A 23,697-nucleotide genomic window follows, 5' to 3' on the forward strand; every position below is an offset into this window, starting at 1 on the left:
AAGTCTTTAACCGTTGCATGTGAGCAAATTAGAGTCCGAGAATGAGTGAACAGAAAAGGCTCGCTTATATAGGATGGTGATTAGCAGAACACGTTTGCGTTCTGAAACCACAGCAGGTGAAAATAATACGTTGCTATGGAAACAAACTAAAACAGGAACTAGGGAGTCAAACTACAAAATGTGATACAGGAAAGAATCAAAACTACAAAATGGAACGATACGACCAGCGGATCGCAACAGTAAAGGTGACTAGTATTTCATGTTTGGAAGTAATTAATTCAATGAAGGGTATGGGTTCATGTAAAGGAAGTTTTTTTCCATTTATGTTGATTTTAAATTTAATTTGCACTAAGTAAATTATTAAAATTATATTATAATATATGTTAATATTGTTAATGTCTTTCCAATTATTTTTCGTACAAAATCATGCACCAAGTTAAATTCAAGATTGATTAAAAAAAAAAAGAAGTTAGAATACGGTTTTATTCCTACAGACCAGGGGTTGGCACCCAAAATGTTGAAAGAGCCATGTTGGACCAAAAATACACTCTCTCAGCTTCCGTCTGCTCCAACGTCTCACCCTTCCTTCCTTCACGCTCGCTTCTATAAGCAGCAGTTCATCCTCAGTATATTCAGCTTAAAAAACATAAGGTTGTGAGTCCTCATTTCTCCAAAAATAGTTGTGTACATTGCCATCATTTCTACCTTTATTACAACACACACTCACATTTATTTCTAAACAATATCTAAAGTCAATAAGAACATATTGGTCTGCAGAGGTGTACTTATAACAACTTTTATAGACAAATTCTAGTAATTATAGTCATGGCGGACTGTAGTTGTAATAACACGTGCTGCGTGTATCATGATCAATATAAAGTGACTCACTCGATGGAAAGTTGTGCGTTTGGTACAGCTGGCCGGGGACCTTTTTCCGGTTTATTTGGGTAAGCACTCCATTTATGTCATTATAGCTTGGCTCCAAGTTCCATATTTATAGCGTCAAAATCGCTTTCACCTCACTCTCTCGGCTTGTGTCTGCTCCAATTTCTCAACCAGCTACAAGCAGCAGTACATCCTCAGTATGTTCAACTTCAAAAAAATTCTTTCTTCTTCCCCAGGGGGACCAACAAAATATTGAGTATTACTGGTTTACAGTAATTTGCTGTAAAGATGACACTGTAAAATTAATGCAGTTTTTAGCCTGTAATTTTCTGTAAATGTACAATGCAAACAATGACATTGTACGTCAACACAACTTAAGATCGATAGCATGTAAAAAATAAAATAAAAAATAAAAAATCATTGTAGCTTCGTTTTTTCCCAGTAGGAGCCGCTAGATGGCGCTGCTAGCAGGCTGCATGCCGCAGCACAAACTCTCCAGGTCAGTCTTCATGTGTCCTGGAACGGCAGAGCACATGGAGGCGCGACGCAGCGCCGACGCGCACGCGGCACAAGGCGGGTAAAGAGCTTCCCCGCCCGGCTTAAGCACCACCGAGCCCACGGCGGAGCGCAGCAGGGAGACGCCGCTTGGAAGTTGTCCCCGCGCTCGACGATGGCGGTGCGCTCGAACGCTCCACCGCCCGCTGCACTCGGCTTTAAAGTTACGTGTTTGAGTCCGGCGCTCCCGCGCTCCGGCAGCACCCTGAACGCACCATGACGAGCGGCGACCTTTCCATGATGACGAGGAGATGTCTTCTCACTTTCAAACCCTTCAGGTAAGGACGTGCAGGTGAGATCGTTCTTCCGGCCAATTGGCTGGAATATGACGGACCAAAAGTTGGGAATTAAATACTTTTTATGCGTGTTTATTTTTATATGTGCGCAAAAGCACAACCCAGCCTGCATTCAGCGCATTGTGAAGTTTGCAAATATGGTCACTTCATTAGGCACCCCTGCACAATCTAATGCAAGGGTGTCAAACTCAAATACAGAGTGGGCCAAAATTTTAAACTGTACAAAGCTGTGGGCCAAGGTTGAACAAATTAACGTTTTACAAACTGTAATAGGGACCCAAACAAGTTTTGCGTTGAATTTTGAACAAGCAATGCTTATGTAACTTTAATAGTGACATGCAAAATCGAGTTCCAAATAATAATAACAATAATATTTAAAAAAATATCTATGGCATCCATCCATCCATCCATTTCCGACCGCTTGTCCTAAAATGTAATGCCTCTTTTCTATTTGCAGCCTTTGGAGGTAAATGTCAAAATAAACTTTTTTCCACAGGCTAATAATACATTCGAAAATAAAATAATAATGAATGAATCAAACATTCAAACCGTGGAGTAGCAAGAGAAAGAGCATGAATAATTCGTTAATTATCGCTCAGTTTGCTACTCTGATTTGGTTTAACTCTGAATATGGAACAAGCAACGCTTATATAACTTAATAGTGCAAAATCAACTTAAAAAAAAACGTAAAAACTTCAATGGTATATTAAATAGAATTAAAAAAAAAGGCCTCTTTCCTATTTGCAGCCTTCTGGGGTAAATATCAACACTAACTTTTGGGGTTTGGTGGTCCCGAAATAGTTAGTGCTTCAAGGGGTTCTGGGTGTTTGTTCTGTTGTTTTTATGTTGTGTTATGGTGCGAACGTTCTCCCGAAATGTGTTTGTCATTCTTATTTGATGTGGGTTCACAGTGTGGCGCATATTTGTAACCGTGTTACAAAAGTTGTTTATACGGCCACCCTCAGTGTGACCTGAATGGCTGTTGACCAAGTATGCCTTGCATTCACTTACGTGTGTAAAAGCCGCATATATTATTTGACTGGGCCAGCACGCTGTTTGTATGGAAGAAAAGCGGACGTGACGACAGGTTGCAGAGGGCGCTAAAGGCACACCCCCAATATTGTTGTCCAGGTGGAAATCGGGAGAAATTTGGGAGAATGGTTGCCCCGGGAGATATTTGGGAGGGGCACTAAAATTTGGGAGTCGCCCAGGAAAATTGGGTATAATACCGGCGGGCAAGCTCTAATGTTAATTTTATATTGCCTCAAGGGCCAAATGAAATTACACGGAGGTCCAAATTTGGCCTGCGGGCCAGAGTTTGACACCCATGATCTAATGAAATCATTAAAAGTGCATTTTAATGTATTTTTCTAACCAAATAATATAATATAAATGATGTATGTACTGTAGGTATTACATTATTGATTAAATACAACCGTCATGTATATCAGTATGAATCATAAAACAACAGACTTAATATTTCGTAGTGTGGCATTTCAGAAAAGGTTTGATGAATTGAAATGAGTCAGAGAACCATGGTAGTTATGAACATATCATCCGTCTGGAAGTGGAGTGGGGATTAGTGGGTTTAAAAAATAAATTTAAAAAAATGACACCTTGTGGTCACAACAATCTATTAAATTAAGCCAATGGCATTGAATGATGCGGACACGTTTGTTACCGGATCATTTCGAATATGCCTTGGAGACTTTGCATGTGTAAATAATATGCATTTATTTGATATTTGTTTACATTGACAAATGTAGTGATTCTCAATCAGTTGCTGTAATGCCCCCGCAGGGAAGACAAAAAAAACCCACTCTCCACCCTTTTCTGCTGCTACTATAAATAGTATAATTCGTCTATAAAAGTATTATAATTGTGTTGTATGTTTATTAAAAAACAAAAACAAACAAAAAACATATAGATGAAATTACAACAAAGAAAAACATTTTAAGTCTTAACAGAAAAGATTTAAAGGGAAAAAAATGTGCGGGAAAAATCTTTATTGAAACTATAAAATGTTTTGCTCGATTTGAACCATTAGATGCTGAAAAAAAATATATATTCAACATTCACTCAGAAGCACAGTATATATCACACTTTAACCTACAGAAATAAATAAAACAATATGCGCTGGTTTTTAAAAAATCATAATGGGGAAGTCAGGAGTGATGGCGACACAGCTTTTGGATATGAGCTTTGAAGCATGATACTGATAAGGCATGTGTTGTTGTCCTTCCCTTTCACCTCACTCTCTTGGCTTCCGACTACTCCAACGTCTCACCCTTGCTTCGCGCTAGCTTCGAGACGCAGTAGTTCATCCTTTGTATGTTCAGCTTCAAAAATAAGTTTATGTATCCTCATTTGTCCAAAAGTTGTCTTTGTTGTCCGTTACCAAGTCTGCCTTTACTAGAAAAAACACTCGCGTTTGTTTCCGGAAGTAAGAACACACATTTGTTGGCAGAAGTCAGAAATCCGTTGCTATGAAAATTATAATAAATGTGCTGGGGTGTTAGTTTCGGCAATGATTAAGATGAACAAAATACAGTAAATATTGTACTTATTACATATTGTTATGAAGATGTCTGTTACTACATTATATATACTTCCAGTGTGTATATTGTACATATTACATATTGTTTTGAAGGTGTCTGTTACACTGTAAAAAACAATTCTGTAAAAAAACGGTCATCTACTGGCAGCTACGGCTACCAAACGAAAACCATAAAATTAAAGAAAAACACTGTAAACCAAATAATGATCAAAAACATTATATTTACAGAAATTTTCATGAAACATTTTCATTGTCCCATTTTCTGGGACAACCAGTGACTACCAGGAACAGTCTGGTTGACCACCAAGTATAGATTGGTGACAGCTGGAGAGACAGCGGACAGCCCGGAAAGACGGCACCGGGGCAGTGGGGGGTAGCATCCCGAGCTGCACCTTCTGAGAGGAAGGAACCCACAACAAGCTACGAATCGACCTACAGGAAATATACCCCCAGGGATTCCCGAGAGGGGGGGCGGAAGAGAATCCCACTGGACGGATCAAAGGTTGACGACACATGGCAATGGTAACACGACGACGACTATGGAATGCATATGTGGGAAGGTATGCAAGAACCGACATGGCCTGCGGATCCACCAGGCCAGGATGAAGTGTATGCAGAAGGTGGTAGAATCACAGCGCACAGGAACTACGCCTGGTGAGACGCAGGAGGAGCCAGGCCCGGAGTCACCCCACAGTGCCCGGAGCCTCCAGGTGATGCAACCACCAGAAGCACACAGGACATCAGAACATCGTCGGGTAAAGTGGCCCCAAGCTAGCAAGGAGAAAGAGTGGCTCCAGTTTGATGAAGATGCTGATACCATCTTGGAAACAACAGCCAAAGGGGACGCTGATCGACGCCTCAAGACGATGACCACGATCATCATCAGCCTCGCTGCAGAGAGGTTTGGACTTGAGGAGAAGCGGGCAGCGAAGCCCCCCTACATCATGAACAATAGAGCGAGTAAAATCCATCAGCTCAGGCAGGAACTGAAGTGTTTAAGACAGCAGTTCAAGGTTGCACGTGAAGAGGATAGGGGGCCTCTTGCGGAACTACGTTGTATAATCCGCAAGAAGCTAATAACCTTGAGGAGAGCGGAGTGGCATAGGAGGAGGAGGAAGGAAAGGTCCAGGAGGAGAGCTGCCTTTCTGGCGAATCCCTTTGGAGTCACAAAACAGCTGCTAGGACAGAAGCGAAGCGGTAGACTGGCCTGCTCCAAAGCTGAGGTCGACCACCACCTCAAGCAAATTTACAGCGATGGATGCAGAGAACAAGACCTAGGCCCCTGCAGGTCCTTGATCAATCCACCAACACCAACGCTTGACTTCGATGGGAAAGAGCCCGGCAGGAAGGAAATCCAGGAGGTGGTCCGCAGGGCAAGGACGAGCTCTGCTCCAGGGCCCAGTGGAGTACCTTATAAGGTCTATAAGAACTGTCCAAGACTACTCCACAGACTCTGGAGAATCTTGAAGGTGATCTGGAGGAGGGGCAAGGTAGCAGACCAGTGGAGACAGGCAGAGGGTGTGTGGATCCCAAAGGAGGAGAAGTCTAAGAACATCAATCAGTTCCGAACCATCTCGTTGCTGAGTGTTGAAGGGAAGATCTTCTTCAGCCTCATGGCCAGGCGACTGACAGACTACCTCCTGAAGAACTCCTACATTGATACATCGGTCCAGAAAGGAGGGATCCCAGAGGTATCTGGATGTCTGGAGCACACAGGCGTGGTCACTCAGCTCATCAGGGAAGCCAGGGAGAATAAGGGGGACCTGGCTGTTCTGTGGCTGGACCTCGAAAATGCCTATGGATCCATACCCCACAAGCTGGTCGAAGAGGCACTGAATCGGCATCACATTCCAAAGAAGTTCAGAGACCTCATTCTGGACTACTATGCCAACTTCCATCTAAGAGTCTCCTCCGGAAAAACAACCTCCGACTGGCACAGGCTTGAAAAGGGGATCATCACTGGCTGTACGATCTCAGTCATCCTCTTTGCGCTCGCCATGAACATGCTGGTGAAGTCTGCGGAAGTTCAGTGCAGAGGTCCCCTCTCCAGGTCTGGAGTCCGGCAGCCACCCATCCGAGCCTTCATGGACGACCTGACAGTGACCACTACATCCGTCCCAGGTTGCAGGTGGATCTTGAATGGCCTTCAGGAGGTGATTTCCTGGGCTCGCATGAACTTCAAGCCGGCCAATTCGAGGGTCCTAGTGCTAAAGAAAGGAAAGGTTACTGGCAAGTTCTGCTTCTCACTTGGCACCACCAAAATACCATCACTCACCGAGGAACCTGTGAAGAGCTTGGGAAAGGTGTTTAATTGCAGCCTGAGAGACACAGCCTCCACAAGATCGACCAACCAAGACCTGGAGACCTGGCTGACCGTGGTGGATAAGTCTGGCCTTCCTGGCAAGTTCAAGGCCTGGATTTACCAGCACGGGATTCTCCCTCGGATCCTCTGGCCCCTCATGGTGTACGAAGTCCCCATTTCAACGGTGGAAGGCTTTGAGATGAGGGTCAGTAGGTTCCTGCGCAGGTGGCTAGGACTGCCGCGAAGCCTGAGCAGCATTGCTCTATACGGGCATAACAACAAACTGAAGCTCCCCATCAGCAGCCTGAGCGAGGAGTTCATGGTGACACGGTCCAGGGAGCTCCTACAGTATCGGGAGTCCAGTGACCCAAAGGTTGCACAGGCTGGGATTGAAGTCAGGACGGGGCGGAAGTGGAGAGCTGTCGAGGCTGTGGATGTTGCAGAGGCAAGGCTACGGCAAAAGGTTTTGGTGGGAACAGTGGCGCAGGGGAGATCTGGCTTAGGTAGCAGAAGAACACCTCGCTATGACAAGGCGCAGGGGAAAGAGAAGAGGTCACTGATCCTCGAGGAAGTGCGAGCAGGAGTTGAGGAAAGGCGAGCCTGCCAGATGGCGGGAATGCGGCAACAGGGCGCCTGGACGAGATGGGAACAAGTATCAGAGCGTAAGGTCACATGGACCGAGCTCTGGAAAGCCGAACCCCATCGAATAAAGTTCTTGATCCAGGCGGTCTACGATGTGCTGCCAAGTCCATCCAACCTCTTCACCTGGGGAAAGGTGGAGACACCAGGGTGCCCCCTCTGCCAGAGGAGAGGAACCTTGGAGCACATCCTAAGCTGTTGTCCAAAAGCCCTGGGTGAAGGGCGGTACCGCTGGCGACATGACCAGGTCCTGAAGGCCATAGCTGATGCCATCTGCAGGGGAGTCAGTCACAGCAAGAGCCTCCGCCCAGTGAAGAGTACTGCTTTCATCAGAGCTGGGGAGAAGTCAACACCGGCTGCCCGGAACACCTCGTCTGGCCTGTTGGCAACAGCACGCGACTGGGAGCTGTCAGTTGATCTGGGAAAGCAGTTGAAGTTCCCTGACGTGGTTGCTAAAACAACACTAAGGCCAGATATTGTGCTCACCTCAGTGGCCTCCAAGCAGGTAATCCTCTTGGAGCTCACAGTGCCTTGGGAGGACCGTATGGAGGAGGCCAATGAGAGGAAGAGTGCAAAGTACTCTCAGCTTGTGGAGGAGTGTCGGAGCAATGGGTGGCGAGCGATGTGCCGGCCGGTTGAAGTGGGGTGTCGAGGGTTTGTGGGCAAATCTCTCTGCAGGGCCTACAGAATGCTTGGCATCACAGGGGCCAGCCAGCAAAGGGCCATGAAGTTAGTCACAGATGCAGCAGAAGTGGCATCAAGGTGGCTGTGGATCAGGAGGGGAGAGGCGTGGCATGTAGGGCAGTAGCGCTACCTGGACACAGGCTGGGGCCTGATCAACCCTGGCTGGGTCGCCTAGGGGAGGGGGTCTGATTGTTGAAAGACCCGAAACCCCCTGTGATCCTAGGTTACATCACTGAGGATGTGTCCAGTTGCACCATTGGTGTATTTAAAAGTTGCGGAAAAATATCGTAATTGAACAGATTTTTACCAATTTGTCAAGATCCATCCATCCATCCATTTTCTACCGCTTATTCCCTTTCAGGGTCGCGGGGGGCGCTGGCGCCTATCTCAGCTACAATCGGGCGGAAGGCAGGGTACACCCTGGACAAGTCGCCACCTCTTTAATAAAGTGACGATGCAAACAGTTCTGCAGAAAAATACCTTTATTACGATCAACTACCATTAATGAAGTGACAATGCTGGCAGTTCCAGAGAAAAATACCATTATTTTACAGATTTTTTCTGAATTGTTAAAATCAGGGTTTTAAACTCAATTTACCTGGGGGCCACTGGATGCAGATACTACGTGAGAAGTGGATTCACCTTCTTTGAATGGCTAACCTGACCTAGCAAGATGATTGTCAATCCTCACGATTTTAACGAGAGACCTCCTGAGACCCTCGCGAAGGATTGTCCCGATATCGACCGGTCAAGCATTTTAAAGGGGTGCTGTGACAGCACTTCCTTCATCGTCCTCGGCACCCTTTCGTCGCGTTCGCTTATTTACCAAACAAGCAGCGTGACGACTGAGAGGCATGTTGTGTAAAGCTTTGTTGATCATTCTATATTGATTGCAAGACATACTTGATCAACAGCCATACAGATCACGCTGACGGTGGCCGTATAAACAAATTTAAGACTGTTACAAATATGCGCCACATTGTGAACCCACATCAAACAAGAATGACAAACACATTTCGGGAGAACATCTTCACCGTAACACAAAATAAACACAAAAGAACAAATACCCAGAATGCCATGCAGCGCTACTTTTCAGGGCTATAACCCCACGATCCACCCCACATGCGTCGGTTGAGGTGGGCGGGGTTTGGTGGTTGCGGGGGTGTAGCCCGGAAAAGTAGCGCTGCATGAACAAGAGGAAACTAACCATCCGGATAGTTATAAAAAGTTCAAAAGCCAGCATCTGTGATGGTATGGTGGTGTATTAGTGCCCAAGGCATGGGTAACTTACACATCTGTGAAGGCACCATTAATGCTGAAAGGTCCATACAGGTTTTGGAGCAACATATGTTGTCATCCAAGCAACGTTATCATGGACACTTCTGCTTATTTCAACAAAAACAATGCCAAGCCACATGTTACAACAGCATGGCTTCGTAGTAAAAGAGTGCGGGTACTTTCCTGGCCCGCCTGCAGTCCAGACCTGTCTCCCATCGAAAATGTATGGCGCATTATGAAGTGTAAAATACGACAGCGGAGACCCCGGACTGTTGAACGACTAAAGCTCTACATAAAACAGGAATGGGAAATAATTCCTCTCTCAAAGCTTCAACAATTAGTTTCCTCAGTTCCCAAATGTTTATTGAGTGTTGTTAAAAGAAAAGGTGATGTAACACAGTGGTGAACATGCCTTTTCCCAACTACTTTGGCACGTGTTGCAGCCATGAAATTCTAAGTTAATTATTATTTGCAAAAAAAATCAAGTTTATGAGTTTGAACATCAAATATCTTGTCTTTGTAGTGCATTCAATTGAATATGGGTTGAAAAGGATTTGCAAATCATTGTATTCCGTTTATATTTACATCTAACACAATTTCCCAACTCATATGGAAACAGAGTTTGTATATATAAATATATATATAGATATATATAGGTGTCTGTTACTACATTATATATATACTTGCAGTGTGAATATTGTACATATTACATATAGTTATGATGGTGTCTGTTACTACATTATATATATATATATATATATATATATATATATATATATATATATATATATATATATATATATATATATACTTGCAGTGTGTATATTGTACATATTATATATTGTTATGAAGGTGTCTGTTACTACATTATATACAGTATATACTTGCAGTGTGTATATTGTCCATCCATCCATTTTCTACCGCTTGTCCCTTTTTAGGGTTGGGGCTGTGTATATTGTTACTATTACATATTGTTATGAAAGTGTCTTTTTCTACATCATATATATCATTTTTAAACTCCAGATATCATTTCAGATATCAGATGTCTGTATCAGATGGAGAGACTCAATGTAAAGTATGGAAGACATTTAACAATGAAAGATGTTTATACTTTTTGACTCCAATGTTCTTAAAGTAAGCCTGTATCAGAAGTGCAAAGAATGTGAGAGAGTGTCTGTGTCTGAGTAAACGTAGCTTTTAGCGCAACATGACACTTTAGGAGGAGTCGCCTGTCATATTTGGTGGGGGATCAAATCACGCCTTGAATTCTAAATCCCACTTATATTTCTTTTGTCTCGTCCTGTAGAGATCAACTGGCACTACTCGTGAAGGGTAAATGACGCCTCTGTGAGCGTGTGGCACACTCACTACCTCTACTGACACGTCACCGATTCAGTGTTGGTCTTTCAAAATGGTTATCCGCCATCTGCTGGATTATACAAGTTTTACATTTGACCTACTAATAAAATCATTAGGCTTTTTTCTTTGGTAATCATTGCTTTTTTTTTTTTTTTAAACGTGTAGCTGTGCAGAAAGGAATATGAAGCGTGAAACTGTTGAATGAGCCAGAAGTGATGGTTCCGTATGTGTGTGTGGCTTTAAGAAAAAAAACACGTGACAGTTTGACGTCACTATTTACCAGGAAGTACTGCTTTTGACATCTCACGTTATTGACATCCGTTTGTGTCTGTATTTTCAATCTAATTGGAACTAAAACAAAAAAATTAAATTCCAAAATGTGGGTTCAGTTTGATCTTATAGTGCCAAATAAGGTAAATGTTCCTCTTTTCCTGTTTTATTGTTTGGCTTCTTGACCACATGTGCAAGTTCCATATTCCTTTCTGCGCAGCTGTTTGGCAAAAAAACAAACAAACAATATATTTGCCAACTATTAATTTTGTTAGCAAGTCAAATGTAATGACTTGTATAATCCAGCAGATGGGGGACGGGCATTTAGAAACACCAGCACAGTGTCAGTTCTGTCACTACAGGTATTGAGTGTACCACACGCTCACTGAGGCACATCACTAATAAACAGGAAACATTTCCCTTATTTGGCGCTTTATGTTTAAAATGATCCCTCAATGTTTTCCCGTTTTTTTTAGTTTAATTTTGATTTGGGTGTCCAAACTTTTTAGAAACATGTAAGCATGGGGGAAGGGGGGCAACATTGATACTTTTGTACATTTAAAGATACTAAACGCGAACTGGTGCATGTTATTAATGCTAAGCTAGCTGAACAAAACGCCTATTAGCTTTGTGTTATAGGTGACGAAATCAGAAAAATATGTATTCATATTTAGAGTCATGGCGGACTCTAGTTGTAATATCACGTGTGACGTGCTGCGTGTATCATGGTAAATATAGAGTGTGACTCACATGATGAACAGTTGTGCGTTTGGTCCAGCTGGACGGGGACTGTTTTTGGGTTTATTTGGGTAAGCACTTCATTTATGTCAAAATAGCTTGGCTCCAATAGCTTGGCTCCAAGTTCAATACTTATAGAGACAAAATCGCTTTCACCTCTCTTTCTCAGCTTCTGTCTGCTCCAACACCTCACCCTTCCTTTGCGCTCGCTTCTATAAGCAGCAGTTCATCCTCAATATAGTTAGCTTAAAAAAAAAAAAGGTTGTGAATCCTCATTCCTCCAAAAATAGTTGTTTTCAGTGTAATCGATTCTGCCATGATTACAACACACACTCACGTTTTAAATATTTTTAAACAATATTTAAAGTCAATAAAGATACAATGGTCTGCAGAGGTGTACTTATAACAACTTTATAGACAAATTATAATATTTATAGTCTTGGCGGACTGTAGTTGTAAGAACACACGTGACATGGCGCGTGTATCATGATCAATATAGGGTGTGACTCACTCAATGTACAGTTGTTCATTTGGTCCAGCTGGCCAGGGACCTTTTTCCCGGTTTATTTGGATAAGCACTCCATTTATGTGGAAATAGCTTGGCTCCAAGTCCCATATTTATAGTGTCAAAATCGCTTTCACCCTCACTCTCTCGGCTTCCGTCTTCTCCAATGTCTCACCCTTCCTTCGTGCTTGCTTCTATAAGCAGCAGTTCATCCTCAGTATATACAGCTTAAAAAAAATAAGCTTTTGAATCCTTATTTCTCCAAAAATAGTTGTCTACGTTGTCATCGATTCTGCCATGGTTACAACACACACTCACAATTGTTTATTTTATATTTCAAGTCAATAAGGATAACATTTTTTGCAGAGGTGTACTTATACTAACCTTATAGACAAATTTGAGTATTTGAAGTCATGGCGGACTGTTGTTTTATTAACACGCGTGTTGTGCTGCGTGTATCATGATCAATATAGAGTGTGACTCACCCGATAGACAGCTGTGCGTTTGGTTCCAGCTGGCCAGGGACCTTGTTTCCGGTTTGTTTGGGTAAGCACTCCATTATGTCGAAATAGCTTGGCTCCAAGTCCCATATTTATAGCGTCAAAATCGCTTTCACCTCATTGTCTCGGCGAAGGAAATCAGTAAAATATGTATGAGGATTTAACTCAGGTGATTAATCACAAAATATTGCATTAATCATGTGTAAACACAGATTAATCACATAATTTATTTAGCTTTTTTACCTTTCAATCCATCCATCCATTTTCTACCGCTTATTCCCTTTCGAGTTCGCGGGGGGCGCTAGTGCCTATCTCAGCTCCAATCGGGAAGGCGGGGTACACAAAATTGCATTTGTGTCCAAACATTGTTTTCTTTTTTTTTTTTAACAATAATTGGAATTAAGGAAGCAATTAATACATGTGTTTAATTGTTATTAATCTGAGTTAAAAATGAAATCGTTTTGCAGCACCACTGATAATAATTCATTTAAATTTTACAATCTGACGAAGGCCAATACACAACGAGCTTTGGACCGAAATTGGCGCCTGCGCCACACTTTGACCACCCCTGACTGAGATCGATGATGGCAACAAATAACCACGACATGCCACTCTTCGGACTAAAAAGCGCTTCGTGTCAAACGACAAACTGTAGCGGCCTCATGCGGGCTTCATTCAGTGGTCTTATAGTCAAATACAGTGTTACTGTTCAAACTTTGCGTGGTGATACTGTGGCCCAAGATATTACATGTACTTGTTAAATGAAACCTCTGCCTTGTTTTTAATGAACACTTAGGCCTACTATGCTACTGTATTGTAATGTTGGTCAGTACGGTGGTACTTGGAATCTGGTGCCATGGAGGAATTTAACAGAGCAGCTTATGAGTCGCCATTGTTGCAGGAACATGCCAGAAGCTATTTCTTTGATGGTCAAGCATATTAGATATTTTCTTTCTTGTAATTGGCTTTTTTTTATTGGCGATTGTTGTGGTGCTACAATCATGCCTTTGGGGTTCTCTACTGGAGTTATGGCAATGCATGAGCCGAAAAAGCTGAAAACATTTGTCTGCACTGTAAAAATATATAGTTTGCATTTAGTCATAATATAGTCTGCACGATAATGATCCATGTACAGTAAACAGCATTTCTTTCAAAGCTCATGTACATAAGTGCAGCAAAGCATCACTAATGTACTGTAATTGGAACGTAGACTTGAAATTACACACTAAAATGGCCCATCTGTGCAATATAGACAATTTACAGTGTAAGTATCAGTTTGTTTCATATGGTGATAATGCAAGTTGATGAGACATTTTAGCCGTGTCTCGCAATTTTGACGGCAGCAAGCCAACAAAGGCGATGCAGAGTCCTCGCGAGCAAGCGTCCCTCAACACTGCACCTTCTTAAACACATAAAAAGTATGTTTTTAGCAAGTAGCGTTATCACTGGAAACGGAGGAAGAGCTAAACTGACTGCACAACACACCGCAGAAGGATGCAATAAGCCATACCATGCTAAAGCTTTTGAATGTAAACGAGTGTGCAGATCGATACAATTAATTATGTCAAAAATAGTATACCGTATTTCCTTGAATTGCCGCAGGGTCAAACTCGCTTCCCAAAATAATTAGCCCATGCTTAGTATTACCGCCTGGTCAAACTTGTGACGTCACGAGTGACACTTCTCCTGTCATCATTTTCAAAATGGAGGAGGCTGATTTCAATACTGGTAATTTGAAATCGCATAAAGGGAAGACGATTAAGAGCTATTCAGTAGGATTTAAGGTCCAAGCTTACATCACACTCAAATTTTTACTGCATACCTTTGGTAAGTGCCGGAGTGAGAAGAGGTTTTAAAATAATTAACCCCTGCTTACTTTTACCGCATGCCTTTGGTAAGCGCAGGAGTGAGAAGAGGTTTTAAATTAATTAGCGCCCCGGCGGCAATTCAAGGAAACACGGTAAGTATATGGCCGATACGAGAGTGGTGACATTAATTTTTTGGTTAATCACAAAATAATTGTGTTGTGGTTTACAAACTCAAGAATTCAGCTGTTTTGGCTTTTGTTCAGTTAAAAAAATACAAAAAATTGAAGCTCTTGAGTTTAATTAAGTGAGCGGATTGATACAAATATTGACACAAGCAATACTAGGTGTATTATAGGTATATGGTTGTTTCTACAGTGTGTGTGTGTGTGTGTGTGTTTGTATATATACCGGTATATATATATGTATGTGAAAATATGTAAATGTACAGTATATATATATATATATATATATATATATATATATATATATATATATATATATATATATATATATATATATATATATATATATATATATATATATATATATGTATATATATATATGTATATGTATATATATGTGTGTAGATGTATGTTTATATATTTGTATATGTATATATTAGAGATGCCGATAAATGCTTTAAAATGTAATATCGGAAATTATCGGTTTCAAAAAGTAAAATTAATGACTTTTTAAAACGCCGCTGTACAGAGCGGTACATGGACGTAAGGAGAAGTACAGAGCAGTTGCGTCTCCCAGTCAGCAGCCCCTCCCCTCCCCCCTCTCCCACACACAACACAGGAATTGCAAGAGTGTGTTGTTGCTGGTGCTGTAGCTGTGGCTAACAAGCGAGCCCGCCTGACTAACGACACCATATCTATGGTTTGGGATTGTTTTAAAGTGTGTCTGACGGATAAAAAACTGGCAATTTGCAATGACTGCAAAAAGTTGGTTAATGCGAGAAGGAATTTGATCTCCCTCATCTTCAAGAATCATAAGGATATACACGACGAATACAAGTGGAAGATGGATGAAAAGCAAACACCGAAAAAAAGTAGTACCACACAGTTGTCCTATAAAGGCCTACTAAAACCCACTACTACCCACCACGCAGTCTGATAGTTTATATATCAATGATGAAATATTACCATTGCAACACATGCCAATACGGCCTTTTTAGTTTACTAAATTGCAATTTTAAATTTCCCGGGACTTTTTTGTTGAAAACGTCGCGTAATGATGATGTGTACGCGTGACGTCACGGGCTGTTATGAATATGAGCGCTGCACACACACACACAGCTAAAAGTCGTCTGCTTTAACCGCATAATTACACAGTATTTTGGAGATCTGTGTTGCTGAATCTTTTGCAATTTGTTCAATTAATATTGGAGAAGTCAAAGTAGAACAATGGAGTTGGGAAGCTATAGCCTTTAGACACACAAACACACGGTGATTCCTTGTTTAAAAATCACGGAGTTGAAACTTTACTATGGATCACAGCGGACATGGATCCTGACCACTTGTCAACCAGCAGGTTTTGGTGAGATAATTGTGGTTAAAAAGTCGCCACTTACAGGATATCAGCTGAGCTTGCGCCTCCCGTACAGCTACCGTCGACTTCCCCGAGACACTGCGCGTCAACACCCGCCCGTGGACGTACACTTCCGACTATCAGGTACTGTTAAACTCACTAAAACACTAGCAACACAATAGAAAGATAAGGGATTTCCCAGAATTATCCTAGTAAATGTCTCTAAAAACATCTGAATCCGTCTCAATGCAATGCGATTGCACAAAGAAACCGGTGTTTCTTTGTTTATTGCGAAGCTTTAACACAGAGCGGTCAAGCGAACATGTTTCTCTACGTCAATCAGCAAGTTTTTGGATGGGAAAATTGTGATATTATGTCGGCTCTTACCGGAGACTTGAGTAGATTACGCGACATCATCCTGCAGCTCAAAAAGGTAGCTGTGATCTTGGCTCCTCGGATTCTCTCAGAGACACTGGCGTTCACCGCAGCCATCCGACTTTCAGGTATGACTTTATAATCTCATTAAAATACTATTAACACAATAAGCAGATAAGGGATTTCCCAGAATTATCCTAGTAAATGTTTCTAATTACATCTGAAACTCTCCCACTGCCGCCGCCTGGAGCCGTCGCCTTTTCTTTTTTTCTTTTTTCTTAGTGCTTCACTCTAAATTTCCTAATCCACAAATCTTTCATCCTCGCTCAAATTAATGGGGAAATTATCGTTTTCTCGGTCCGAATAGCCCTTTTTGTTGGAGGCTCCCATTAAAATCAATGTGAATATATGAGGAGCCATCAACATGTGACGTCATCTTCTGCGACTTCCGGTAGAGGCAGGGCTTTTCTCCAGTTGCGAACTTTATCGTGGATGTTCTCTACTAAATCCTTTCAGCAAAAATATGGCAATATCGCGAAATGATCAAGTATGACACATAGAATGGACCTGCTATCCCCGTTTGAATAAGAAAATCTCATTTCAGTAAGCCTTTAAAGACTCAGCCGATAAAAAACAAAAATACAACAAATGCTACGGTGGCTAGTCTGCCCTGCATGGCGCACACTTAGCAGCATGCAGTGAACAGAGGTGCCCTTTCTCAACACAGCATTTTAGAAGCTCTGGCTGACTGCCAGGCCACTTCAAGCACTCACCACTAGCTTGCAGCACATTTTTGTCACTCATACATATACGTTAGAGCAGGGCAGATTGAGCCCAGTTTCTAATTTCCTGTTATACAGTATGCCAGGCAGTCTTGCACTAAAGGAGGACTATGTTATTGTTTACTTTATTAGTCTAGTATACTCTGGACTGAAGCTGTGTGGCTTCATTGTTTTTGTAGCTGTTGTTTTGAGGCATGTTTGAAAAAAATAATGCACTTTGTGAAAGTCAAAGTATAGTATTTCCCATAGTTGTAGTGGGTATCAGGATTATCTCAGGGAGAGTATGTCCCAAATTCCAAGCTACTGTTTTGAGGGATGTTAAAAAAATTAATGCACTTCGTGTCTCCAATAATAAATATTGTGGTGCCATGTTGGCACTATTTTCCATAACTTGAGTTGATTTATTTTGGAAAACCTTTTCACACTGTTTAATGCATCACTTCAGAATTAGGCATAAAAATGTGTGAATTCCACAACTGTATATATCGGTATCGGTTGATATCGTAATCGGTTATTAAGAGTTGGACAATATCGGATATCGGCAAAAAAGCCATTATCGGACAACTCTAGTATGTATATATGTATATGTATGTGTACATATGTATGTGTTATGTATATATATGTATATATATATATATATATATATATATATATATATATATATATATATATATATATATATATATTCTCAAGAGGCTGACATGATCACACGCACACATGATGAATGATCTCACCCTGTTTGGTCATCAATGCACTCTCACACACTTACCATATTTTCCGGACTGTAGAGCGATATAAGTCACACCCACTAGGGAAAAACAATATTCTTCCATGTATAAGCCGCACCTGACTGTAAGATGCAGATATATACGTTGTGAAATGAGTTATTTACAGATAAATATTCTGTAAATGTTTATTTACATACCTTACTTGTTTACAAACGGTGTCTGTAACACGGCAGTAAAATAGTTGAAAAAACAAAACAGAAGTCATCGTCATGGGCCCAGTAGCTGCAGAGGCTAGTTCTCCAATTAGCTAAATAGACTCAATAACTCCACGGTGACGTTTTGATGAATTCACGGAGGAATTGGTGAAACTGAAACCATACAAAAAGAATACCATTGTAAGTTAATAATATTAACACAGACACTCGTAATCGTGATAGCATATTAGCAAATCCTAACGACGCTAGCTTGATTACATTACAAAAGCAATTACAAATATGGACGAAAACCTGGGACAATTTAGTAAGTAAGAATCGTCTTAGTTATATTGTAAAACTTACAAACGTTGCTTGGAGTGATGGATGACGAATCCCTTCGAGCAAAAATGCTGTGGACACTTATTTCTGGTTTACCGCATCAAAACAGGAAATGCATTTTCAACCCGCAATACCTGCAGTTGGAGAACTCGTCCAAAAGATGGTGCCACAGCACAAAAAGCAACGCACCATTTCAGTTATCTGCTTGGGTTTGAACACAAAACATTATACATTAGCCGCTCCATTTTTATAAGCCGCAGAGTTCAAAGTCTAGTAAAAAAGCCGATTATATTTGGGGATTTACGGTGTATTACTTTCTTTGGTTTAATGGTGCCATAAAGTACTAGCCTGGAAGGAGAGTGGAGAAGAATGTGTGTATTCGCGTCAAGTTAACTCTCAGTTTCGATCCCAGTTGCTTCTACCTTGAGTTAGTTGGGTTCACTCTCCCAGCACACGTATTACTAATATTTGTACTTACTTTTTTCCCCAAATTATTTGTCAACAAGTCTCGTCACTTCATCATTTTAGACAGTATTGGAACCAAAGGACCTGGGTGAGTACAAATTATTTTGTTTGCCTCTTCTCTTCTTCCAGAATCTTTGTGGTGGGGATTGGCTTCTTCAGCCTGTGCTTTCTAATGACCTCTCTCGGGGGCCAGTTCTCAGCCAAGCGACCCGTCGATTCCCCCTTCACCACACGTGCCGAAGGTAAGCCCATAATTCTGCGCTTTCCAGTGCTCCATGCTGGTAACGAAGAGATTGAGCGGCGTGCTGAGCGCTGCATGGCGCCGCCTTGATTGCTGGCGGAACCTCTCGCTTTGTTCGTCGCAGTCCATCATGTTTACGTTTTGTCCTCTCGTTAGGCTTCCATCGAACATGTGCAATATGCTGATACGGGTGGAAACCGTATCACCGTTCAAGTATTTTGTATCGGTCGATATTGTGAAAACGGATAGTCTTAAGACCTATGGGAAACAAGGACAAGGAGAAGAATATGTTAAATGTAAACAGTTGTGTTTCGAATCTGATTATAATCCCCTCAGCTATCAAAGTAGAAGGGAAATATCAACACAAGCATGGAAAACAATGTCCACAAAATAGTAAAATCCCATTGAACACTTAACGATAATCAATAAGATCTTAAGATGAAGGTGCAAAAATAAGGAATGTAAGAAATTCTAAGTAAAGTGTAAGAAAATAACGCAACATGTGGAAAAAGTGCATTTGTTCATGCAACCAACCTTGCTAACATGACTTTTGTTTTCTTTAGACGAAACCCCCCCACAAAAAAAACCCGAAAAACATGTACCAATATACTTGGTATCGCTTGTGTTGATATTTGTATCAATGCGCCCACCTTTGTTTACATTTAAGAGCTGTATCTTAGCGGTTAACACTTAGGATATCCTCCAATGGTGGGAAGTGTAGCATATTTAGCTATTCTTCGGCCTCCAGTGATAATGCTACTTAAAAGAAACTGTTTTAACTTCCACTGTTGAGATGAAGATTTGTGATTTATACGTAGCTGTCATGCTTGTCACTGACTGTTTGTTTGTGTTTTAGTTTCTCCACTGCGTGTTTAGTATTTCCTGTTCTTAGTTCCTGTCAAGTGCTCTTATTTTGTCAGCTTCCTGTCTTGATCCCTGAGTGCTGTGTTCCCACTCAGCTGCGGCTGATTGGCCCCTGGCCACACCTGTCGCCAATCAGCCCGCTCCTATTTGCACCTGCTTTGTCTTGTGTCAGTTGCTGGATCATTGTATTGTCTTGTCTTTGCCACATGTTGTTCTCGTGTATTTGGTACCTGTCTTGTCTGGCATCGTTACAGCTACTACCTGTCGTGCTACATTTTGTCCTGGTTTTTGTAGCGGTAAGCTGTTTTTGTTAGCCATTAGCTGTTTTCAGTTTTTCTATTTGCTACCCACTAGCTTCCATACTAAAGTTCCTTTTTGTTTTCTAGCTCCCAGTGCTAGCTCCCTTAGTTTGTTATTCCGCCCACGTGCGTGCTTTTTTTTTGTTCTTGTTTAGTTTTAATTAAATCATGTTTTCTTGCTCAATGCCTGCCTCCTTCTCTGCATCTTGGGGTTCATCATCAACTAACTTTGACAGTAGCCTCACACTGTAGAGTCATGTTAGCCACTAGCTGGTTAGCCAGAATGCTAGAGTGGTTGTTTGTGTGTGGCTGTTAAATTTGCAGGGCAATGTGTCATCAACATGCATTCATAATATACTGATAGTGTTAAAAACATATATATTGTCTATAACGCCCACCTGACACATATATACATACATATATACATTCATATATATCTATATAACGTATATACTGTATATACATACATATTTACATACATACACACACGTATATATATATATATATACATACATACATACTGTACTTATTCAAAGTTTTCTTGCTTATTTGTGACGTGTTGCCAGGCATAATTTAAAGCACAATTTGTATCCAAAAAAAATGATTAAATAAAACTTTTAGAACCACAGTTGAAATAAAAGTATGTTTTGGAGGACAAATGTTTCATCCACCTATTTTGTGCCTAGCTGCAGAGCTATTGTAGGTGGGCTGATCCATCTCAGCTACTCGTTCAGTCAGCACTCCAGTGTTGTCGTTAGCTACCGTGCTGATTGCTACTTTGGAAGTGTATTTTTAGACTTTTTTTTTTTTTTACAACATTTTTCTGTTTTTTTTATCGCACAAGTCTAAAGAAAGCCATGGGCAAATGATCCACAGTGTTTTCGACACTGCCTCCTCATATTCATACTAGTTGCACTCATTCCTAATCAGTAAAGCGACCTGGTTTTGGGATTTCTAACAGAGTGCACCACAAGGCTATTGTCGGCAGGGCGGCTGAAAAGGAGGACAGTTCAGCTAGTTGTTGTTGTTGTTGTGACTTTGTTATTAAATTGAATGTTGATCTGTTTCCCCTCATGTTTGTTTGATGTACGGCACTGTGTAGCGCTTTATACTAAAATGTTGAGGCCGGAACCACTTTTCTTTTTACAAACCCCTTTCAAGAACCAACTAAGGCAGGGGTATTAAACTCATTTTCGATGGGGGGCTACATGGAGAAAAATCTACTCCCAAGTGGGCCGGACTGGTAAAATCACGGCACGATAACTTAAAAATAAAGATAACTTCAGATTGTTTTCTTTGTTTAAAACTAGAACAAGCCCATTCTGAAATTGTACAAATCATAATGTTGTTGTTTTATTACACTTACATGTCACGGTTAATAGTATTCTATCTTTATGTGTCGTTATTTATACTTTCTGAATAAATTATGTGATAATGTTCATCAGTCAACTCATTGGTAGAAATGTTTAATCTATCAAGATAAAAAAATAATATAAAACTCAAATTACAGGATGTTATTTATGTAAATTGATCGTTTTCCTCGAGTGATTTACTAATGTGTTTTTTTTTTTTTTACATATGAAGCATCATCTACAAAGAATTGCTAGTGCGACATCTAGTGGACACAGTTTGAACAGCTGCTTCTTTCATTAAAAAATTTCAGCTCATTTTTATACTCAGCAAACTCATCCCGTGGGCCGGATAAAACCTGTTCGCGGGCCTGATCAGGCCCAAGGGCCTTACGTTTGACACCCTTGAACTAAGCTTTTAAATCGAGGTTCCACGTGTCGTTAAATACAAGGAAGTAATACAAGCATCATTTATCAAGCCCTTGAAAAAGAGTCAACATTGATTGTAATCAGTTTATTTGTATAACTGAAAGTGTTTAGGTGTGTTGCGATCCGCTGTTCGGATCTTCACATATTCTTGTTTATTGTTCCTTTTTGGTATCACTCTGTTGTTTGACGTCCTTATTTCCTGTTTAGTCTGTCACCATGGTAGCTCATTAGTTCGCCTGCCCCTTGCAATCCACGCACATGTAATCACCTCCCTTATTTTGGCTCGCCCCTTTTCGTTGTTCATCCTGGGTTCCTAATTTGTCTTCAGGCAACAGTGACGACTGATTTGTATGTATATTCTCGCTAGCTTACACGCTACGCCTTTTGTTTATTCTTAGCTCTCATGCTAAATGTTTTATTCTCGCTAGCTTACATGCTACGCCTTTGTTTTATTCTAGCTCTCATGCTAATTTTTTGTTTTCCCTTTTTTGTGCCTTTGTGCCAGGTTTAGTTTTTCTGTTTGTATTCCTAGCTTTCATGCTAGCGCCATTTTTTTGCCTTCGTGCTTAGCACCAGTATTTTTGTTCCTTAGCTCCTTTTATTAGTTAAATAAATACTTTATTTCTTACCTTTGCTGTGTTCTTGCCGACACATCCCTGGAAGAACGAACCCGGCATCGCTATGCCAACCAGCCGTTACAAGGTGTATCTTATGAAATGTGTTTTATGTAGTAATGTAATGTAGTAGGTAAAATTGTGGCAGTTGTTGTGTAACAGCGCATTTGGCATTTAAATTTTAGAATTTTTACATGTTAACATGTTTATACAATATGTTATATATAATGTTTATGTAAATTTCATATTTCAATATTAAAAGTAGTCCTGTCCAAATTTATGCAGATTAATTCACCATCATTCATCAAATTGAACAATTTAAGTAGGAATGAAGAAACTAAAACTGAGGACTTAGCATGAATGATTGTTAATACACAGACATTTTTAACATTAACACAAACATATGCGTATTCCCGTATCTCTTGACTCTTTGTTCAAAATAAAATAAAATAAAATATTAGATATTAGAGAGTTCAGGTCGGACGGTTTTTCACGGGACACATTTCTGGCCTTGTTGTTTTTTCCGGATGAGGAGATGCTGCTCCGCCCTTAAATATGAAAAAAGATCAAAAATATGATCTGGAAAATACGGTAAATGAAATTTATTCGGAATTAATTGGCAATAATCCACAGCAACCCTGTGATTAATCTGATTTAAGACTGAAGAGGTTTAAATATTAAATGCAAAATATAATAGAAATAAACAGTAGTCCAGAAATAGCACTGGGTTATAATTCAGGAGCCCTGACCTCAACCCCAACCAACACTTTAAGAAGACAGATAGTGAGCCAACAGGTCCTCTCTCAGGTCCATCAGCGACTTGTCACCTCATGCGTGTTCTGGATGAACGGGCAAAACCTCCCACAAACACTCCAAAATCGTGTTTTCCAGGTTTTCCTGGGAGAGTAGAAGCTGTTATCGCTGTAAAGAGGCGACCATGTTTGTCTCCATTTGAACTCCCTGTTGGTGTCAGGACCATGTTTTGCTCTACTTGTGCCTGTTAGTGGAAGTAGTGTTGTGTTACTACTGAAGGATACCACTTACTGTATGACTCCATGTGTTCCCATGCCACTCTTTCACTTCCGATACGGTACCGACATTATTGAGTA

The 23,697-nt window shown here is 40.9% G+C and overlaps 2 protein-coding genes across 2 annotated transcripts in view; both read left to right on the plus strand.

Moving 5' to 3' along the window:
* Positions 1-1,426: 1,426 nt before the first annotated feature.
* The window catches only part of LOC133556168 (alpha-1,6-mannosylglycoprotein 6-beta-N-acetylglucosaminyltransferase B-like), a 242,962-nt gene continuing 220,691 nt past the window's right edge, over positions 1,427-23,697 (plus strand). The window contains exons 1-2 of the mRNA XM_061905831.1: positions 1,427-1,718; positions 18,922-19,034. Of these exons, the coding sequence (XP_061761815.1) occupies positions 1,657-1,718; positions 18,922-19,034 (175 nt within the window). The 5' untranslated portion in view covers positions 1,427-1,656. The remainder of the gene's footprint in view (positions 1,719-18,921; positions 19,035-23,697) is intronic.
* On the plus strand, positions 4,670-8,174 carry LOC133556167 (uncharacterized). The gene has a single exon (XM_061905830.1). It carries the CDS (start codon positions 4,833-4,835, stop codon positions 8,040-8,042), a length of 3,210 nt encoding a protein of 1,069 aa, XP_061761814.1. The 5' UTR covers positions 4,670-4,832; the 3' UTR covers positions 8,043-8,174.

The sequence above is a fragment of the Nerophis ophidion genome, linkage group LG07, assembly GCF_033978795.1.
Source record: "Nerophis ophidion isolate RoL-2023_Sa linkage group LG07, RoL_Noph_v1.0, whole genome shotgun sequence".
Taxonomy (NCBI): Eukaryota; Metazoa; Chordata; class Actinopteri; order Syngnathiformes; family Syngnathidae; genus Nerophis; species Nerophis ophidion.

Excerpts from the sequence above, each read along its gene's own strand:
- LOC133556167 (XM_061905830.1), top strand. The coding sequence starts at position 4,833 with ATGGAATGCATATGTGGGAAGGTATGCAAGAACCGACATGGCCTGCGG.